This window comes from Cryptomeria japonica, chromosome 10, assembly GCF_030272615.1.
Source record: "Cryptomeria japonica chromosome 10, Sugi_1.0, whole genome shotgun sequence".
NCBI lineage: Eukaryota > Viridiplantae > Streptophyta > Pinopsida > Cupressales > Cupressaceae > Cryptomeria > Cryptomeria japonica.
This window is the reverse complement of record NC_081414.1, coordinates 262,773,965-262,796,602: the sequence shown is the minus strand read 5'-3', so window position 1 is coordinate 262,796,602 and position 22,638 is coordinate 262,773,965. Positions and strand designations below refer to the sequence as shown.

General features: G+C 37.6%; 1 protein-coding gene across 1 annotated transcript; it reads right to left on the bottom strand.

The window, feature by feature from the left end:
• Nucleotides 1-461: 461 nt before the first annotated feature.
• LOC131059822 (protein HEAT STRESS TOLERANT DWD 1) lies at nucleotides 462-22,246 on the bottom strand. Its single transcript, XM_057992854.2, has 14 exons — nucleotides 22,069-22,246; nucleotides 20,507-20,571; nucleotides 20,365-20,415; nucleotides 17,892-17,998; nucleotides 17,691-17,769; nucleotides 16,994-17,170; nucleotides 16,524-16,622; nucleotides 3,818-3,986; nucleotides 3,596-3,702; nucleotides 3,356-3,495; nucleotides 3,175-3,247; nucleotides 1,326-1,438; nucleotides 1,054-1,171; nucleotides 462-946 (listed from the first exon to the last, which is right to left on the bottom strand). The coding sequence occupies exons 2-14, from the start codon at nucleotides 20,549-20,551 to the stop codon at nucleotides 824-826; spliced, it is 1,401 nt and encodes a 466-aa protein (XP_057848837.1). The 5' UTR covers nucleotides 20,552-20,571; nucleotides 22,069-22,246; the 3' UTR covers nucleotides 462-823.
• Between the last annotated feature and the right edge of the window lie 392 nt (nucleotides 22,247-22,638).

The window sequence follows — 22,638 nt, the reverse complement described above, 5'->3', positions numbered from 1 at the left end:
CTGGCCCATCTGACAAGCAAGCCAGATGTTGTTGTGCCCAAGCTAGATAGGGACAATAAATGAGGCCTAGCCAGGGAAAATTTTGAGAAATTAGTTAGCTCTCAAAATAGCAAGGGTACGTGCAACAACCCAACCTAAAAAGCACGAATTCATCAAACAGAAAAAAGACTTCTCAAGAATCTAAACTATTGCATGTGTATGGTACTTTAAAGTTTTATCTACAAACCATTTCTAAAAGTTAACAAATTGGGGTTGGTACAACCTTTGCTCTTTAAGAGACTGGGATCTTGCTGGCATGGAAGAATGGACGATCTCTAACCACTTAGGGTAAATTTGAGTGCATTCTCATTTGATTTATATACTTTCTAATGTATTGAAGCCTCTAAGAATTCCATAATCTATTAATCCCATTAAGATCAATTTGAGTGCATTCTCATTTGATTTATATACTTTCTAATGTATTGAAGCCTCTAAGAATTCCATAATCTATTAATCCCATTAAGATCAACATTATTTCTATGCCCTTGGGAGCTTGTCATCTCATTGCATTCAGTTATAACTGATCCGAATTGTAAGGGAAAACCTTCAAAGATGCCTTATCAAATTTAATCACATTTTTACAATAAAAATTAAAAACTAAAATTCCAACCAGCATGTCTCAGGAACACAGATTATGATGCTGCTAAATAAGCTAAACAGGATTTAAATACATTTAATTTAATTTGATAGAGAAAAATCCCTTTGTTTGTCAAGCCAATAAAAATGCAAATTACTTGGTGGAAAGTTGTTTCCAGGTATCCGGATAGTACTTAAGAATTCCTCTTTATTCTGCAAGATCTTTGAGTATGTTTGATGGCTTCAAAACGTTAAACCCATCAGCAGCAGTAGAAATAAGGAGTCCTGGGATTTGAGCATGCCAATGCATCTCTTTGATATCCTTTTGACCCTGTAATTCAACAAAAGCAGAAATTTATACACTAGGGAAAAAAGTGGTTGATCTTCTAGGCCTCATTAAAGAAGAATATCACATAAGTAAGCATTAGAATATCTCACCTGATGAATAAAAAGTAGTTGTGGCGGTATATTTTCCGGTGCATCCACATTTTCTTTTCTTTCGGCTTTAAACTGTGCTTCTTCTTCTTCATCACGCTCTAATGAAAGGTCCCATATCCTAGTGAAACAAAACATATTAATAGTACTCTCAAAAAACGCTGACCATCATCTTCTCTAAATGGTATTATGAACACTGCAAAAATTGCATAGATGTGTGAATAATAGGTAAAGTTTGTCTTTGTCCCAAAAAACAGTAAAATAAAATAGCATACGTCAACTGATTGTCAGCTGATGAAACCGCAAGTGTTGAAGCTTCACGATGACTCCATTCAATAGATGTGATAGGATGCCTATGATATGTATGATTAGCTACACAGGAGTCTCCCTGGAATATAAAAAATAATAATAATTAGTATCCACTATCCTGGCCTAAGAAACATAAGGCTTTTGAAAAAAAATTGTACTTCAATTTTAGTAACTTCTTAAGCAATCTTATGGAAGTATTGTCTTTGCATGAGGCCTTGGCATCAAGTTCATCGGGATCCTACATGGGTAAGACTTCCAAATATCACATTTATTTTTTGGAGTAACTCATATCATATTGGAAATCACCTCGGAGAATCTCTACAAGCAACAGGGAGATCATTTTATGAGCTCAAACTTTCTTTACAAATGGATCTTTGAAAAGGTTCTACAGTGAAATGGAATTGTAATATATACATTAAAGAGTAAATAGTCTATCATACAATGCAGTTTTTTTATTCCTAAATTGTTTTTCCTGTGGATATGTAGCAGCTAGATGCTCTAAAGAGAAACAGTAAATAATGATGTTTGGGAGTCTATTGCTCAAAGAATCCAACACAGAAACCAAAATAAACAAATAAAATCTGGGAAGAAGACACATGGAAGGAAGGAAAGCCTTTCACCACACAAGAGGATGATGGACATCTAGAAGGAAAAAGTCCTGAAGAAGAACCTCCTGAGGAACTAGAGACAGTATAATCCAAAGAATGGCGTCCTGAGGAAGAAAAATGAGCTAGAGAAATAAAAGAAATACAAATCTCCAAAAACTCCCCTTCTCAAAAGAATACCGATTCTCATGCCTAGTAGTCAAGGAGATCCTGCTTTGCATTGTCTCCAGTCTCCATAGAAAATCAACATATATTTATTAGGAAAAATGTCAGCCATGAAGAGAATCCAGCAAAATACCTATGAAAACTTGAGGATAATACTAATATGGTTGGCACTGTATTGAAAATAAAATAAAATACAAAGCCTACAAAAAATTCATCCATGTTGGTGATAATGACTTTTCATTTTTGATGCATCAAACATTCTTTCAGATGGCCAATCAACAGAACTTTGAAGCAAGCCCTTACGTTTGCATATTTGTTTTGCTTGCTTTTCCAGGCTTTTTTTAAACCAAATTGATAAGAAAAGTCGCATGGATAACCAACCATTACTCCCACAATGAATACATGTGCAGGTTAATTTTGTTTCTATATTTTCTTTTTGGACAAATGTGCCAAACCATACCAAACCGAGGGTCCCCAAAAAATCTAGTCAAACTGTACCTGTATCTATCCATGCCAGTACCCTGGTAAATTAGGTTTGTATGGCCTTAAGCTAGTCATCAACATAGAAAACAATATAAACATAATGAAATAATACATAGAGAATGCACTGACGTTTGCTCTTATTGTAAGACCATCAAAACCATGGACTACTCTTTAACAATATTTAATAAGCAATCTTTACACCTATGTTATCACAGACCAAATATATAGGTTCTTGGGGTATATGTATTAATCGAACTGATATGAAGCTTAACTGGCTCCAAACTTTATCTCAAAAGAATTAATGGTCTTTTGATAAGCAGAGAACTGAAATCATGAAAGTAATTCTGCTTGATTGAGCCTTACAGACTACAGTCCAATTAACATCCACCTGTATCTGATAACCGTGACAGTAACTTTCGTTTTTACATTTATGTAACAACTGCCTTCGATATGCATTTATTAATAGGCGCCAAACTTCTATCCAGATGCAGACAATAGCATTCAAATATCCTAGGTTTTATTCAACTTTCAAATATAGAGAAAAAGTAAATTTGATAAATACCATAGCTGCTCTAAGATCCCAAATGGAAAAGCTTCCATCATCACTTCCAGATGCTATCATGCAGCTAGCCAGCCTAGACATAATAAACAACACAGCAGCCAATATCATGATTCATGACCATATTATCAGCAATGACAACAATTAAAATTCATAAGAAATGTAATATTTCCAAACACGGTACCGATTCCATGAGATAACATTGACATCTGCATCATGTGCCTTTATTGAAATTGCTGGTTTGTCCAAAATTCGTGTATCCCATATAGCTACTGTTCCATCGACAGAACAAGAAGCAAAGACATTGGCTTCAGTGGGGCTCCACTAGTAGAAGAGACAAATTAGTCTTTTGTATCACAAAAAATAGCTATCCTCAGTAAACAACACCAAGATAGTAATTTATACTAAAACAAATCTCACGAACCTGCAGATCCTCAACACTATCTGTGTGACCTTTAAAAGTTCTTTTATCTACAGCCCATTTTCCATCAGATGTAGGCTCCCAAAGATGTATGCAACTTTTGCAATCACCTGCACAAACACATGAGAATGGGAAGAAGTGAGATGAAATTTGGACAGAGTAGATTATGGATTAGCAGAAAAATGTATCATATGCCAATTTGAGAGCATTTGGTACATAACACACCAGATAAAAGCCTTCCAGGTGTAACAGGACTCCAGTCTAATGCAAATCCCTCATCTTTGTGTCCACTGAAAACATGTAAGGGAGCCTGACGTACAACATTGCTAGTTCCTGTGCTAATTCTTGGATCTGACATTGCCAATGAGTTCAAATGTGCACTGACATCCCAAACCTGTAAAAGAAAACCAACTCGCAATTTTAACTGCTAGACTGAAAATGTTACTAGTTCATGTATATGCTTAATCATCAGAATTGGGCCTTCTATAACATAATGATGTAATAGCCACCTTGCACTGTAGCGCTTCACTTAATAGGCTTACAAACACCAAAAAAAAAACATTTAGTATCTCTGACTAACAATATTGCATTACCAGAAAATAAGATATATAACAAATGCCAGAAAGGACCAGAAATCCACTACGAAGTAAACAATACTTCATAAACAACCTTAGCAACAAACAACATAGCAATAGATCAAACTATAACTAATTGAGAGCCTATGAATTCCAGAATTGTAGTATTCTTCACAACTTATGAATTCAGGTTGCTTCACTTGGAGAGGAAATGAAATGCTTGCAACATAAATAGTTCACTTCTGCTTGATCTAGGTTTTCTACTAGTCTCTAGGACCTTTGAGGTAGATTTGAGGCGATAAATTTCTCATAACTAGGAACTCAATAGCAAATTTGATCTCCTGGATTGGAAAAGACAATAGTTGAAAGAAAATCAACAGCAGTGCTTTGGTTTCCACATTTCATATAAACCTATCTTTCAAGGCCCCTAGAGCCACCAATTAGTGTATGTTGAGCTGCTCGGGGCTGCGTTTATAGATCCTTGGGCAGTAGATTATGCTTCTCCCTGGGTTTATTTCTTATTATACTAGCAGTACCCAACTGATTAAAAGTTTTCAGTACCATGAGAACCCAGTTTATTAGGGTCTACCTTTGCATGTTTAATCACTTTGAGGCAACTTTGTGCATGTTAGGAGGCTAGAGTGTATTATAACCATGGTTACCTGGTTACTCATACCTCACCATATCCCATACTGTAAATGCATCTCCATCTTGGAGACACGTAAGGGAAATTCAGACATCAGTAGACTTCGAAATTAAATTTCTGTGTCTCTATTCATCTCCTAGAAGTTTCCCTTTAAAATTGTGAAGAATCCTATATACAATTTTAGATATATAAAAAAAATAACTTTTTCCATCAGAGGAGAAAAAACAAAAAGGCTTGAGATGTCTACATGCACTGAATTTTATCAATTGATTGAAAATATAGCCATTCACAAAAAACCATGTACCATATTTTTAAATTGTGCCATTCTCATCCCAATCCCCATTTGTCGTCTCAAGGTGATGATGGTTTACAATTTGTCTGATTATGTCCTGACAATGATTATCAAATATCAATACAATCAATCTTTGCTTTTGTTGATGCCTATTTGTTACATTAAAATGTTAGTATTTTAATTCTTTTAAGAATTTAACACTTTCTAAAAGTTTTACAGCCAATGTATGATTTTTTTCCTAGATTAAATAGTCTTGCATAGTTATTGTTTGCAAGTACCCATCTCCCTCTTCTTAAAAAGCGGTATAACATTATCCCATCTTCCATACCAATACCAATCCCCATCTCTTCGTAACTACGATTCTAGCCATCCATGGATAGGTAATACCGTAATTCCACACATATTAAAAGATGATGGTTGTACCTAGTGTACCCTGGGGACATGTTTGTGGGTTTCAGGTCATTCCTCAGAATAGAGACATCCTGCATGTGGGATGGTAACAAAATGTCTTACTGTCCCCCATGTCCAAGCCTCCATAGAGAGACATCCCATTACCTTTCCCCTCTAGGGGACACAGCAGAGCATCCTGCTGTCCTTGGGACAATAAGACATCCAAAATAGTGATTAAAAATATTAAACATTTAAACATTGTGAGATTATGCTTGAAGCAACCAAGATCAAAGAGACCATAAAATAGCACAATGACAAGAGAGATAAAATGTGACAAGAATAAACTATATTCCTATCAATAATGCCAAAAGAGATCAACTAGATCAATAATCATCACATACAATGTAGATGAGTTTTCTTATAAAGGCAAGGCTAAGAGACAAGAGAGTACACAATGATGACATGTAGCTCAATGAGATGCAAGGGTAGGTAAGGGTAGGTCGGAGAAATAGTAAAATATTCCATATGAGGTGGATCATCCACCAAAGGTGGAATTATCACTCCACAATAAGTGGATATGATAGAATAACAGCAAGATCACACCATAAAAGGTGGAAATTCTCCTACATACACACTTCCAATGTAGCACATCTCCCTAAGTGTCTCATATGCAAACTACAATGTGGTGCATGTACCTAAGGAAACTTAAGTAAAGTGTAATTATATCCAAAATGAATAAATAATTAAGGGGAATGCACTTAAGTCTACAATGCAGCTAAGCAATGCAAAATGGGTCCCGGCTACATCACAATGTTAGGTACCCATGTACAAATGCAAATGCATGCAAACCAATGCAATCTCTCATAAAGCGAGGAAAGAGAGAAAAACCCAATGGGAAAAAACCCTCCCCCAAAAGAGAGATGAAGACTATCTACAAAGAACTCTCAAAGAAGTATGTGAACGACCAAACCCCACGTGAGGAAAATGTCCCCCCCATATGAGAGAAGAAGAGAAAGAAGAGAGACTAGGTAGCCCCCCCTCAAAGTAGAATCTGCACCAATGGTAGAATCTCAAAGATGTATGAAGAAACCGCTCCATGAACGTCGAACAATGTTCCTCCCCTTAGGAAGAAACAAAACCAAAGGTGTATCCATGAAGTCTCCCCAATCATTAAGGGGAGATGTAGGAAAAAAATTCATGATGAATGGAATCTCTGAAAACTACTCAAATGTCCCCGTGTCGATACTAAAAGTTACCCCCTCCAAAGGTGGTGAACTGATCCACACTGCTGAAAAAGGCACTCCAAGATCTAGTGGAGATGAATGTATAACAAGTCCCAAAGACTCACATGTCTCCTTTAAGGATAAAGAGACCTCGTCCAACTGTTGTACATAAGTATCCACAATCATGTCAACCTCGAAAGAATGATCATGTAGAGAAAGAGGGTCAGAGTGTTCCCTCGCAACAATCGAAGAAGGATCATCTTCATCAAAGAGAAGATGAATGTCATCAATGATGTCTCGCAAATCTGAAATGTAGGACTCCACAAACAAACCTGCAATGTTTGTCAAATAGGCATCCCAATGAACTGAAGCTGGAAGACAAGATATATCCTGTTGCACTGAATCACATGAAGGCAAAACTGTCGCACTATTTGCATCATCAGGTGCAATAGGTGATGTGATATCAAGAGGAGGAGATGAAATGCAAGGCAAAAGAACGGGGTCACATGTGAAAATCCCGAAGTTCAAGTACCCAAAGTTCTCAAAATCTGAATCATCACAAGAAGTGTGATCATCATATGTAAAATCATCCTCATCACTAGGAACAAAATCTGAAAAGGAATATAACCGAGATGCATGATCCACCACCCCAGTCGCAATGATAGCTCTACTCTCCAAGTCTCTAATGAAAACTGACTCAGGTGTGAACTCCACAATTTTCTTTGTTGCCCCATGTGTGATTTGATAGATGGAAAGAAGATTGTTTGTCAAATGGGGTACACACAACACATCATTGAAGGAGTTATCCCCAGTGGCAATAGTTCCTTTCCCAATCACATCCATGTATGTATGATTGCCCATCAAAATCTGCAACATGGTGCAAGGCTCAAATGTAGAAAACATACATTGCGAAGAAGCCATATGATGAGAAGCCCCTAAATCTAGAAGCCATCTCCCTATCATGACTTGAAGTAGCACAAAGAGCTTGTCCTTTTCTTGTCCCAAAAGAGTGAGTCTTCCCACTTGTTGAGGCCATAAATGCTTGTCCTTTCCCCTTTGATTGTGAGGAAGTGGAAGGTGATGAATCCTCCTTATTGTAGGCATTAGACAAATCAATGTTGTGCTTTTTGAGGATATGTATGAGCTCATCAATTTTCTTAGAATGGCAACAATGCTCCTCATGACCAACGTTTTTACAATAGGCACAAGTAGGTCTCTCCTTCTTTGGTGAATTGTCCTTCTTGGAAGAGGATGAATCTCCTTGTTGTGGAGAAGGTGGTGCTTTGTCCTTAGGCTTTGATTTCCCTTTCTTCTTGTTTGAGTTGTCCTTTCCTTGATTTCCTTTGTTCCCTTGATTTGCCACTAATGCTTGAGACTTAGAAGTCTAAAGAATACCCATGCTTATCAACTTAGTTTGTTCCATCATCAACATTTCAGTGAAAGCATCAAATGTAGGGATTGTGTAGCTTGAACCCATTGTCATCCTATGGGTTTGGAAACTAGAAACAAATGCCGCCTATTCTTATGGAAGCTTGCCCATCAAATTGAAGATCAATTGAGTATCCTCCTTATCAATGCCACAATCCTTGAGTTGTGCCCTCAACTCTTTTGCCTTAGTGACATAATCTTGTACAGTATCAAAGTCCTTGATATCTAAAATGGTGAAATCACTATCAATCTGATATCCCCTAATCTCATCAACTGGACCATACGAGTCTTGAAACTTTAGCCAAGCATCCTTAATTAAGGTACATTTTTCAATATGAAAGATAAGATCCTTTGATACATACTTTCTTAAGGTACCAATTGCCATGATGTTCTTAGTGAGCCAATCCAAGTGACCATTGGGATCTATTGAGACATGGATAGCTAGTACTCGAACCTAGGACCTTCCATACACTGCTGGAGTGCTCTACCACTGAGCTACTGGCCCCTCTTGGACCAATCCATCGTCGGTCCAGGTGTGGTTTATTTTCAATACCAACACCCCCCCTTAAGCCACACCTCTCATGTGCTTGGGGCTCCTAGTCTGGACCTGGCTCTGATACCATGTTGAGACATGGACCAACTAGGACTCGAACCTAGGACCTTCCATACGCTGCTGGAGTGGTCTACCACTGAGCTACTGGCCCCTCTTGGACCAATCCATCGTCGGTCCAGGTGTGGTTTATTTCCAATACCAACAGGATCAACCTTAGGATTAGCGAGAGCAACAATAGTTCCATCAATGTAATGAGTTAATCTTTTTTTCCATTAGTTTACTCCATGCATCAATTTTCCAAGTAGCATAATTATGAGGAGTTAAGAGAGGAAACTTAGGAGAACCCATAGCAACAAAATGAAAGAACACGAGCACAAAAGCACAAGAGACACCCCCCAAATTCACTCAATCAATGTACCCCCCAAAATGATGATTTTGGCACTTTATATTTAGTGCGTGTACAATAGGCCACTTGCAAACAAAGACACGGTGGACTTCTGATTTTGTTTTAAAACAGCCCCAATAAGCTGAGAACTACAATGCAAAAGACCAAAAAGATAGATCTATGCAATACAAGTGCCAAATTGGCCAAAAATGACCATATGTTGAAAGTACAATTTCCACTCAAAATCTCTTCAAACTGATAGCAGATTATTAAAGTAGTCAAAAAATCATGCACTTTCAAAAAAAGGTACCTGAAAAGGAGTTTGTATGAGCCCAAGCGGAGTCCCAGAACTTGCAGAAACGAGGATTAGATAGCTACAGTCACCAAAAACTGAATTTTCTAAAAAATTTGTTCACCCAAATCAAAAAATAATACCACCATGTGAAAATACACAATAAATTAGCCCATTTCAAAAAACATTGCACCAAAAAAGGAGCACAAATGAGCAAGATATGGCCATTCGAAGATGAGGTGGCAAGTCGTACATGTGATGTGGCGCACTGCATGGGCAATGACGTAGCAGATGGGCTGGTGGCAACTAGGCGCTAAGTGTGCAAGTTGTCGTGGTGGTCCATACGCTATATATGATCACCACGTGTCTATGATTAGTCTGCTTCACGAAAATCTGAGCCACTGAGTTGTCGAGGCTTGCGCGGCGGATGATGTCAGCAGGGGCCAATGCACAACCGCCAAGTGTCAGTGCAGAGGTAACAACGGCACCAAGATCAAGCAAGGTGGAGCGGTGCCGAAAGGAGATCTTGCCAGTGAGGAAGATCGTCGAAGACAGCCGGGGCAGGAGGGAGGACTATCGCCGACGATGAGGAGCGGACACAACAGCAGCAGGAAGACGATGTCTGTGGAGAGAAACGGAGAAACACTGTCGCCGATGGATGGAGATGCCAGAGGTATGGGACACCGACGAGAGCACGATATTGGCGGTTGCAACAGTGTTGGGGAGCCGATGAAGATGAAGATGTCGGCAATGGTTGCTGCTCAGCGCACAGACTGTCGAGGGGTGCAGTGACGACAAGGCGCGATGGTGTCGAGCACGATGGTGTATGTACGGTGGGCACCCTACAAAAATCTGAGGGGAAAGTACAGAGTACGGGGGGGTTGGTCACGGGACCGCTCCTCCATACAAAATAATTTTTTGATTTGATTTTTTTTTTATTTTTCAAATGAAACTTTTACAAATAAATAAAATCTACCAATATTTTAAGAAATATGGAAATAATAAAATAAATTCACAGAAATATATTTTAAATAAATTTTTTTAAATCGTACCGTACAACTTAATAGGCTAAATTTTTTCTCCCAAGCCAAAATCTGGTTTTCACCCAATATAGTCAAAATTCATGGAAATGGCCACTCGGACTCAATGGCGAGGTCGGATCTGGTCTAGGACGCCTCCAAAAGATGTTGCTCCTCAGATCTACCTCTTGACCTCCTTCAAAATCTCTATACAAAAGTGCTCCAACCGCTCTGATACCATGTGAAATTATGCTTGAAGCAACCAAGATCAAAGAGACCATAAGAAAACACAATGACAAGAGAAATAAAATGTGACAAGAATAAATTGTATTCCTATCAATAATGCCAAAAGAGATCAACTGGATCAATAATCATCGCATACAATGTAGATGAGCCTGCTTATAAAGGCAAGGCTAAGAGACAAGAGAGCACACAATGATGACGTGTGGCTCAATGAGATGCAAAGGTAAGTAAGGGTAGGTAGGAGAAATAGTAAAATATTCCACATGAGGTGGATCATCCACCAAAGGTGGAATTATCACTCCACAATAAGTGGATATGATAGAGTAACAGCAAGATCACACCATAAAAGGTGGAAATTCTCCGACATACACACTCCCATTGTAGCACATCTCCCCAAGTGTCTCATATGCAAACAACAATGTGGTGCATGTACCTAAGTAAACTTAAGTTAAGTGCAATTATATCCAAGATGAATAAATAATTACACCAACAAACATAAATAAAAATTGAAAAAATTAAAACATGCCATTTTTTATACTTTAAATTCTTTTAAACCTACAAATCAGACTCACCCTTAACCTTGTTGGGGCTGCCACCCCTAGATCTTGCTCTGGTTTTAAAAAGAAAGAGGTATAAATTCTTTCAAGCTACAGAAAGAAAATCAGTATTGTTTCCTTATTTTTACTGATTGAATCCTAAGTAATTGAATTTCACTTATACCTGTGGTTTGCTGAGTCACTATCAGTTTGAGTAAATGCTACCATGGAAACAATCAAATGATTCAGAAAGTAAATATAATGATCTTAGTGAATATGCTTATATTTTTTACATGTACATTGGCAAAGCAACTTGATGTGGACCTCTTTGCCAAGTTCTACTTTCTAGTTAATCCCTTAATTAGGAACATGCTGAAAAACTTTACCGATATTATTAAATAGCCCATTCAAAATTTGGTAGGCATTGGCCTTTGTACTTTTATTCATTTGATGAATAATGCTGAAGCCTAGTACTTCATCTCAGATGATGAATGGCAACATGTTCATCTTCTAAAAAAAGTAAATGCAGAAACTGTGCCAGAATTTGCTCAGATTCTTTACAGCTGGTTAGATTGTAGCTTATGATGTTTTATCATGTTTGATCATATAGTCCGATTTCTGCTTAATCCAATTACCTTCAGATATAGTGTGATGAAATTGCTCTGATTGACTTTTTTAAAGGCTTCAGTAATCTTTTGTCTGCCAAACATCATTATCCCATGAGTGAGGCTTTTTTGTTTGAGGTCCAGAACTCATGATCAGATTTCCTCAACGTGTGATGGTCTGGATGTTTTAATGTTCTACTGACTTCAAAAGAATGATTTCCAACAAAGGAATATGGAGGAGATTATGTCCCAGTTGACTTGAATAACTCTTTTAAGGAATATGTCTAAATAATACTACCTTTCTTGTTTAGAGGGGGATGGTAAGTAACCCATATTAAGAGGACTCAAGTCTAAATATTGTGGGTTAAACCAACTTACAATCTTTCTTGAGATTTATTGTGTTATAAAAATATTACCTTCAATGTTAGACACAATGCACCACTGAGAGGAGGGTGAATCAGTGGTTCTCGATTTTTCCCTTTAACTATCCTTCTAGAAAGTATATCAATTAACAGTACTAGCTGAATGCAGACTTACTAGTTAGTGAGGAGACTAAACACAAAAGCATTCACAAAAGAGGACATCACATAACACTAGTATGTACGAGGAAAACCCAAGATGGGAAAAACCTCGGTGAGCAATGCTGCTGGACTCTACTGCTCCAATCCAGCCTCACAATGAATCTTTGTTACAATGTTTAGGGTTCCAACCCAAGGAGCACCAACCCCTAGTTGTTTATGGGCTACAACCCCTACACCGAGCTACAACTCAGTGATCACAATGATAGCTTCAAATACAAAATTAGTCATACTGTTACAAGTGAATCTTGTAACCATTTCATATACCTCAATCTAATGATGAGACACCTTCTCTGTTGCACCGGTTCACTCTTCTGCTGTTGCATTGTCACTAAACACTACTGGTTCACCTCTACTCTTCTTCTATTCTATTGGATCTCCTCCTCACTGCTTTGCTCTTCAATCCTCTCAACTATCTTCCTGTCGGTACAAGCACCTACCGGTTACCTCCTTAGATGCAATCTAGTTGCTATACCGGTTGCTCAAACCATAGCGGTTAACCCTCAGTTAAACCCTATCACCGATTTACCCTTCACTCCCTCTGTCACTGTTATTCTCAGCTATTTTCCCTCTGACTGATCTAACTCTCTCATGCAGCACTCAATCACTTCGCAGCAGCTCTATCTTCTTCCATTCAGCAGCAACCTTCAATGATTTTGGCTTCCTTATTTATAACCTAGTTTTCCCGCCAATAGCCAATTCAAATCACAAGCGGTTAGGGTTTCCTCATCAACCTCTAGGCAAACAAAATCCAATCAGATCTTATCCGATCTAATCACCCAGACAGTTGTTTGCACATCACCACCATTGTCGTGCCTTCTTGATCATGCCTTCTATCTTTGGCAATCTATTTTTTACTCTGTTAGCTGATTTCTTGATCAATCACCAAGATTAGTCATGCAGTTTCCTTCATTTGCCTCAATCTCCTCAATCACTCTGAGCTGGCCCCCTGTTGTCCTCCAAACCTCGAGCCGCAAAACTCTGCAACGGCTCTACAACACATCCCATGATTTACGGGATCTACCATTATTATCGACCAACTCTTCAACAACCTCGTCGATGCACATTCCATCTACTGCTGCATGCAAGTCCGCCACCTTGACTCCACGTGGCATCCATGTCGACCAACTGCCAGCTTGGAGCTTTGTGTCAGTTCAACCAAGATCACCGACCAAGCACTCAACCAGTTCTTCTTTTCTGCCGATTTACTAACCTTGTCGGTATCTTACACTTTACCGGTTAACCTTCATGTCTGCACTTTGCTGAACTGTCGGTGGAACACCTTAACCGGTCGCCAGACATGTCTATCCATAACATGCTCATTCTCATTAGGTGAGAAGTTTTCTGCATCTGCACCATGTCCCTATTACCAGTGGACATACATACCGGTAAACACCTTGATAACACCATGTCATCAATCTTTAACAGACTCCATCTTTAATCCAACTATTTTCCTCTGTCTACTTCTGCTCAACCTTGCCTTCTTCCTGATCAACTCAGACCATATCTCAACCGATTTGTCAAAGTCTTTAATCCAACTATTTTCCTCTATCTGCTTCTGCTCAACCTTGCCTTCTTCTTGATCAGCTCGGACCATATCTCAACCGGTTTGTCAAAGTGGCAAACACATCACACTTAATTTGTTCCAGCAGCTCAACATGCCTTCTTTGTCAGACCAGTGCATATCCCTAATTTCATGCATTTGAGGCATTCCTTTGATTCACCGGTAGATCTGATGTGAGCCTTTAAACACTTGCCTTTACCTCTTCTTCCTTATCTGACAGAACTATAATGCACATTATGCATAATAGGAGATAAGTTCCACTTGCCGATGTAGTGACACCTTGTCATCTGCATCTTGCAATGCACTCATGTGACTTCCCTGTTTGTGCAGCACATCTTCAAACAGGCACATGTGATCCGGTGTGGGCATATTCATTGTCAGTCATCCCTACACATGGTGACTGCATCTCTATCCGATGGGAGTCCTGTTGTTCTGCAACCACATAGCATACCGGTGACCTGTACATCCTTCTCCTCCGGTGTTGATGTGATTTAGGTAACATTTTGTCTCTTCATCACAAACAACATCCATTTCATCCACACAAGTCAAACACTAACTTGTGTACGGGTGACTCCAGTGGTCATTCCTCTGAATGACATCCTCTTCCTTACCTTACTGGTGTTCTGCAACACAAGGTGATATCAAAGATATCTCATCCTGTATTCCTCCATGACAGTGTTGCACATACATCTCTCATACCGGTAGTTATCCTATACCGGTTGACATCAATGACAACACCATGCCAACATTCAAATCATGAAAATCAAAATACTCATTTTCCTAAAAATTGTCTCAACCCACTGTCATGAAAAAACAAGGCAGCATATGGAAAGCTTTCCGTCTTCCACATTCTCAAAAATTGCTTGTTCAAACTCCTGCTGCTGACATAATTAATGGCCTCTCTGTCAACTTTGCATAATGAGGACCATACTTCTGAAGACCTCCTAAAAGGCAATCAATGGTGTTGTGATAATCACTCTAAAGAAATCAAGGCCAGTAAGCAACCTCAAAAGCATAAAGATTCTGAAGGAAAAAAAACTCAGTTCTATGGACTCATGCTATTGCCCATAAAAATGAGTTACGGATTGCTGATATATGATTATATGAATATCTAATCCCAAAAAAGATACCCCACACTGCAATTCACAATATAGCTTGTGTTTGGAGGAGCCTCTAATGTATGAGAAGACGGGTGATATTTATCAAAAAAGCCCCACAAAAAAAAATCAGTAGGTTCTTTATATTCATCCATTTATACCTAAGTTACCGGTTCGGATTCGGATTCGGGTTCGGATTCGCGGATTTGGCAAAAAAATAATAATCTTGGGTACGGGTTCGGGTTCATCCACACACACACACATATATATATATATTAATTATATATATGTTCAATATATACAATCCATACAAAAATAAAATATACAATGTGACTTTCCATACATAAATGATAAATCATAAATCCATAATTGCCAATGCCAATAAATATTCATATATCGCAAATGTAATCAGTAAACTAATAACTAAAGTCTAATATCATATTCATAATTTGCAAAAAAGATAATATTCAAGTTTTAAGTCTTTTTTAAAAAGTCATAAAGGGGCGAGTTAGAGTTTTATTATAAAAAAACTATTTTAAAAAGTCTTTTTTTATTGTTTTTTTGACCCATAGGCCCCATTTTTGGGAACCCACAAGCTTGGGTTCACGCGGGTCCTCCTAGGTTCACCCGGGTCCTCCTGGGTTCTCCCTGGGTTCCTCCCGGGTCCTTCCCAAGTGGTCGGGTTCCTTGTGGGTCCTGACGCTCCCTGGGTTCCTCCCGGGTCCTTCCCAGGTGGCCGGGTTCCCTGTGGGTCCTGACGCAGGACCCACAGGGAACCCGGCCACCTGGGAAGGACCCGGGAGGAACCCAGGGAGAACCAAGACCGAGCAAGAACCAGGACCCGGACCCAGGCCAGAAGGGGAAGAACCGGTAACTTAGATTTATACCCCTATTTAATAGCCCTCTGGTTACACCTGTTTATTATGAGTCGCTCTAGATGACCACTGTAGACCCTCATTAGTTCATTGATAGCCTCTCATGCGATGGTGGCAAGTATTACCCTTTTTCAAAAACATAGTTCCTTTAAATGAACCCTTCCAAAAAAATACAATGTGGATTTGCAGACAGACACGAGGAATTGAAAACATTATCAAGTTCTTAGCAAAATATAACTATGCATACAAAGGTTGCTAAAACCTAAGTCATAGGGTTTGCAGCATTTCATCCAAAAAAAAATGAAATCCACCAAATTCAACTGCAAACTCAAAAAACAATTCTATAAAATGTCTGTATGAACACATGAATTTATTCAAAACACCTAATTATTCTTTCCGATTTACCGAATTAGGACTTTTTATTTTCCCTGATCATGTTACCTTTACATTCAATAGTCCTAGACATCAAAAAATTTATTTGACTTTCCTATCTATTGCTGTTTGAACTTTAAAATAATATGTTATATGCTCTTTTGCTTAAAACCTTTACAAAGAACACAATTTTCCAACTCAGCAGATGTTCCTGGTTTCTTTCAAATTTGAAACAAAGGCAGGATATAGCAGCTTTACCTGTACATAGCCATTGTCAGACCATGTTGCAACAATATGTGGCTGCTGTTCCATTGAACGTATACGATTTACACAGCCTTGATGAGCGACCTTGCGCACCTGACATAAAATTGTAAATGATATATAAATATAGATATGTACATATACATATAGCTCAACCTGGAATGCTTTCATAATATATCAAAAACAGCTAACAACCAAAACCAGCCATCTACAGCAACGAAAAGCCCTAGAATATGATGCAATGAACATGCATTTACCTTGATAAAAAATGAAATTATATAATTGTGTCCAAATATATATATCATATCAGCAAGTTCAAAGTAGAACATCCCACAAAAACAGAAAATGAAGTCCCATATCAACTTATTGGATGCAAGAAATAGGATGCCACAAGATCTGTAAACCCTAAAAGTAAATTTCTAGCCTTGTACAATTTTAAGCATATCGAATGGATCATGTCAGCATACCTGTAAGGTGGCCATCTTGGACTCCATGCCCAAATCATCATCACCGTCATCTTCTTCATCACTGCTACTATCACTCTCACTTTCATTGTCATTCATGCATTTATGCAGATTTCGATTCTTACCACTGACATTTGATAACCTAAATATTCCGATCGCATTATTCACTGCAAGATCTGCCTGAAGTTTGAACATCATAAATTAAGAAATTGAAAATGTTGTTCAGCCCATGACTAGAATACAGAACACAAAAGCATACAGAAGCATTTGCAGTTGCATTTAAACAATATCAACACTAGCCTACTTAATGAAAACCCATTTTAAGCTAACTTGCAAGATTGACATATTTTAGGTCACTTCTGAGGTTAAATTTAATTAAGTTTAGTTATATACGGAAATGAAATGATTTAAATATATATAAGAGTAATTAAAGACTAGGAATTTCTGATCTTTTTCACCAACCCTTTCTGATCTTGCAAAAAAGATTCCGAATAAGATAACAATTAGTAAATGAACTATTTATGTATTGAGACAGATCCGGGGTGCAATTTAAAGGAAAGGGGCAAATGTAAATGTAGATGCAGCCACATGCTGGCAAAATAATTCCTATTTTCCACTACCATCACTTATTTTTTTGAAATGTCAACAAAGTGAAATGCCAAAGGGAGGTGCACACTAAAAAATATGGCAAATCGTATACCTGAGTTCCAGCCACGCAGTAGAAAGTATGAGGGAATTCAGTGCGCACCAATCCCAGCGTATCACGTATTATATCAAAACTGTCCAACCACATAATTTTAGCAACTGATATATATACATATAGTTTCTTCACTAATTTAACATCATTTCCTGTTTATCAAATGCACCCAAAACTCCATAGGTAACCATTAAAATTTCTTACCTTAAACAAGGCCATCCAATATCAAATGCATGCATGCAATCATAAGCAGTTTTATCAAATGTAAGTTCCTCTCCTTCTTCAAGTTTATCAACTCCTGGCTGCCAGACCTGATGAAAAGACAGCACAGAATCTCTATAAAATTACAATTACCCAACAAAAGAAAAGTTAAGTATGAAACTAGAAACTAAAGCATCCTAGCTGTTCTAGAATCAATCTACAGAAGTAAACACAGAGGTCACCATGCAACAATGTTTATAGTCTGTAACTTACAAAAGGAATTACAATTGACAAATTTTTATCAAGCAAAATTATTGAAGATTTATAGCTGTGATAGAGATCTAAGATAATATCTAACTCCTCCTCTCCAGCATGGAGTTTCTTCACTTCCCTGTCGGTGACTCTTCCTCTCCACCATGGAGTCTCTTCACTTCTCTGCGGGTGACTCTTCATGTATATGTGGCTGACGGTGTAGTTGTGGCTGTCGGTGACTCTTCATGTCCATATGGCTGTCGATGAAGATGTAACTGTTGGTGTCTTTTCTTCTTCCTTTGTGGTGTCTCTTCACTTGCAATTCTGCTCTTCTTCTTGGACAAATGGATAGATATATATTGCTGGCTTCTCTCGTTTGTCTGTAGCAAGTTGAGAATATTGCGTATGTAGTCTATCAGATCAAATATATTATATGTTTTCTGTGTTCTGAATTTTGATTTTCAAACTTATGAAGGTTTATAGAATGTATAAGAGATGTATCATTTGACTTCATTGTCAAGATTGATTCGTGGAGAATCAAACTTATCATAATTCAGATTGATAGTAATCTGAAACTATCAAGAGTTGTATTCTTTTCCAGAGATATAATAAAGTTCATTTTTGAGTGGGTTGGGTTTTTCACCCTCAAGTGGAGGGTTTTCACAGGATAAATTTTGTATATTTTGTTTCAGATTTTTGTGTTGCTAAAACATTAACATGGTATCGAGCCAGGTCACTTCTATAGAGCCTAACCGTTTGAAGGTAGATCCTGTGCTTCAGAGGGAGTCTAACATATCATCAGAAGTAACCTTGGACAAAGAGGTCAGAAGATTGATTTCAGCTTCAAAGGGAGCTTGTGGAAGCCTTAAATTTTAGCTTCAGAGGGAGCTTGGCATTTCAACTTCAGAGGGAGCTTGGCATTTCAGTTTCAAAGAGAGCCTGACATTTCAGCTTCAGAGGGAGCCACGTCATCATGAAAATTTGGTTAATGCATTTTTCTCTGTGATGGAGAAATTTGAGGTGAAAGCCCTTGTTAATGAGTTCTTCTCTGTGAGGGAGAAGTTCGAGGTGAAATTCCTTGTTAGTGAGTTCTTCTCTACGAGAGAAGTTCAAGGTGAAATCCCTTGTTAATGAGTTCTTCTCTGTGAGAGAAGTTCGAGGTGAAATCCCTTGGTTAATGAGTTCTTTGCGAGAGAAGTTCGAGGTGAAATCCCTTGGTTAATGAGTTCTTCTCTGCGAGAGAAGTTCGAGGTGAAATCCCTTGCTAACAAGTTCTTCTCTGAAAGAAGTTCGAGGTGAAATCCTTTGTTCCACCCTCTGGGAGTAACTATGGTGGATCTACCCTCTGGGAGTAGCCATGGTGGAAGTCATGTGTGCGACTTCATGACTTTATTTTCTGTTTTTCTGATTCACCCTCTAGGAGTAGCTATGATGGGAGATAACATTTTTATTGGAGAAAATTTGTGATGAGATTTTTTGTTGACATTCTTTTGGTTGCAGCTATGTGTACTTGTCATGTGATGACATTTTGAAGATCTCACTCTTGCTAAGAGGGAGTGTTGAAGATTTATAGCTGCGATAGAGATCTAAGATAATATTTAACTACTCCTCTCCACCGTGGAGTCTCTTCACTTCCCCGTCGGTGACTCTTCCTCTCCACCATGGAGTCTCTTCACTTTTCTAATGGTGGCTCTTCATGTCTATGTGGCTGACGGTGTAGTTGTGGCTGTCGGTGACTCTTCATGTCCATATGGCTGTCAATGAAGATGAACTGTTGGTGTCTTTTCATCTTCCTTTGTGGTGTCTCTTCACTTGCAATTCCGCTCTTCTTCTTGGACAGATGGATAGATATATATTGCTGGCTTTTCTCGTTTGTCTGTAGCAAGTTGAGAATATTGTGTATGTAGTCTGTCAGATCAGATATATTATATGTTTTCTGTGTTCTGAATTTTCAGACTTATGAAGGTTTATAGAATGTATAAGAGATGTATCATTTGACTTCATTGTCAAGATGGATTTGTGGAGAATCAAACTTATCTTAATTGAGATTGATAATAATCTAAAACTATCAAGAGTTGTATTCATTTCCAGATATATAATGAAGTTCATTTTTGAGTGGGCTGGGGTTTTCACCCTCAAGTGGAGGGTTTTCCCAGGATAAATTCTATGTATTTTGTTTCAGATTTCTGTGTTGCTAAAACATTAACAAAAATTACAAATGTACCTTGGCAGATTGTTCTACAGATTTTGAGGTTCCCTCCTCTTTCTTAATATTCTGCAAGAAAAGGCACAAAAACTTCAAAACTCATGAAAAAATATAAACCCATGATCAGTGAAATGTTGAAATTACATAATTGATAGATTACCTTTTTTTTCTTAGGGACTCTCTTCTTCTTTATGTTGCGAGCCATAACATAAACCAAATATATTCCTAGCACATCAAGTTAGATGAAAAGTAAAGATGACAAACCAATTCAACAAATCCTTATCATATCTAAACCTTACTGGTAGAAGTTCAATGCATTATAACGGTTGAACAAATGTCAAAACTTGATTGACTTTAATGAAAGATAACATCCAACTTAAATATAAACAAAAAGAACAAAAGAAAGGCAGACTAAGGCACCAAGATATCCATAATATTCATGCTTTACATACACAATCTGGTCACAAGTAGAGCATGTGTTGGAGACTATCAGACTGTTGCATTTTTATGTATCTGAATGTGACTAATCTGTTGTTTGCATAGAGAGGGAATAGGGCCATATATCTTGGATCAAAATAAATTGCATTTCATGCTACCCTTAAGTTGATGGAGGTGGTGCATGATTTAGTGAAGCGTAGAAGACTCTTTGTGGAGGAAGATTGGAATGGTAGACTAGAAAGGCTTACTGCTTCCCTAGAAAGAGGGTTTCTAATTTCTATATCTCATGGAGAAGAACACTAATCTGTATTTGACAGTTGATGTTTCCACATCTCAAAAACTTCTCCTCGTGGCAGAAGTATTTAGCCATGTGACTTGTGTTTGAAAAAACAAATTTAAAATTCTAAGTGCATCACTCCCAACAGCTAAACCAAACAGTAGTTCAACAATGGAAATATGGTTACCATGCAATTCAAAGATGAAATTTTAACATTTGTGAAATAAGAAGATATTAATATGGCATTTACATGTAGTATTCCAGGAACTGGCATAGTTGATGGTTTGGAATTTGAAGGGCTTTTACAACATGGAAGAAGTCTATAGTTACCTGAATAAATGAACTCTATCAAGTCTCTTCCCTCTAAGTGTGTGAACAGTTTAGCAAGGCTTGGTTTAGTCCCAGGTTTTAGCAGAAGGTCAAACCCACGGTTAGAAATGTGTACTCAGCAGCAGCCAAAAAAGTTCACTTTACCTATTTGCAGCAGTGAAAACTTCTATAATCGGTTTCTTATCTATTATTCCAGCAGCTTAACCAGAGGTACTAAAGACCCCTCACTGATACATATAGCTCCAGGTGTACAACTGAACTGATCACGGATGGAAAAGCTTGAAACGGATAGGAAAAGGTTAAGGTTGTTAAAGAATATCATGGCTAAGCGAGTTGCCAGTTTTATCAGCAATTTTTGACTTCAGAGTCGAAATTCGGCGAACTTATAAAGCAATCCTAAAATTCGTCAAAATTCGCCTTCAAATTCGTATGGATACAGGCAAAGATTTTTTCTATTAAAATATATGAACAGTATTATCAGCAAATACAATTCGAACAGTATATAATATTGTTAAAGAATATCATGGCTAAGCGAGCTGCAGTTGTTAATTCAACCCCCTGGCTTAGTCTGCATCATTAAATCCCCCAAAAGAGACCTCTCTTATCAGAAGAAAAGAAATCGTGTAATTCATGATTCCCTTTGTAAACAACTTGCAAAATAGAATGCAGAGAGAAACCTGTTTGAAGCCGATTTGGATTGTTGTGAAGTATTCGCGACCAAATTCACTAGTTGTGAGTAATGAAGCTGAGGACTATTCACCGTCTCCTCCTGCAATTGTAGGGTTTAGGTTTTAGGAAAATGGTATATAAATAGTAGCGGATAAATAATCAAATGTATTTTTATTTAACCGACAATTTTAGTCGATATCTCATATTCCCGCAAGGCTTTTGGAGAGAAACCATGACATTAGTATTGGCATGCTCATTGTAAGGGTTATTAAAGGTATATTTATAATTAGTATATCTATTTTGAAGAAATATAGGTAAAGTAGGTCAAAGGATATCATATTTGTTTATTATTTTATTTTTAAAAAATAATTATATTATAATTAATATTAATTTATTATTATAGTATTATTAAGATATTACTATATTTTAATATTTATATTAAATTTCAAAAAAATGTATTAAGATTAATTATTATTGTTATATTATCATATTTTATATTATTATAATATTATTTTGACAAAGTTAACTATTAGTATGTTGGAGATAAATAGAATTGATTAATAGTTAAACGCATAGTG

Excerpts from the sequence above, each read along its gene's own strand:
- LOC131059822 (XM_057992854.2), bottom strand. The coding sequence starts at position 20,551 with ATGGCTCGCAACATAAAGAAGAAGAGAGTCCCTAAGAAAAAAAAG. Across the intron at positions 17,999-20,364 it reads CTGTAGAACAATCTGCCAAG|GTCTGGCAGCCAGGAGTTGA; the intron begins GTACATTTGTAA and ends TCTTTTCATCAG. Across the intron at positions 3,496-3,595 it reads ATAGTGTTGAGGATCTGCAG|TGGAGCCCCACTGAAGCCAA; the intron begins GTTCGTGAGATT and ends CTCTTCTACTAG.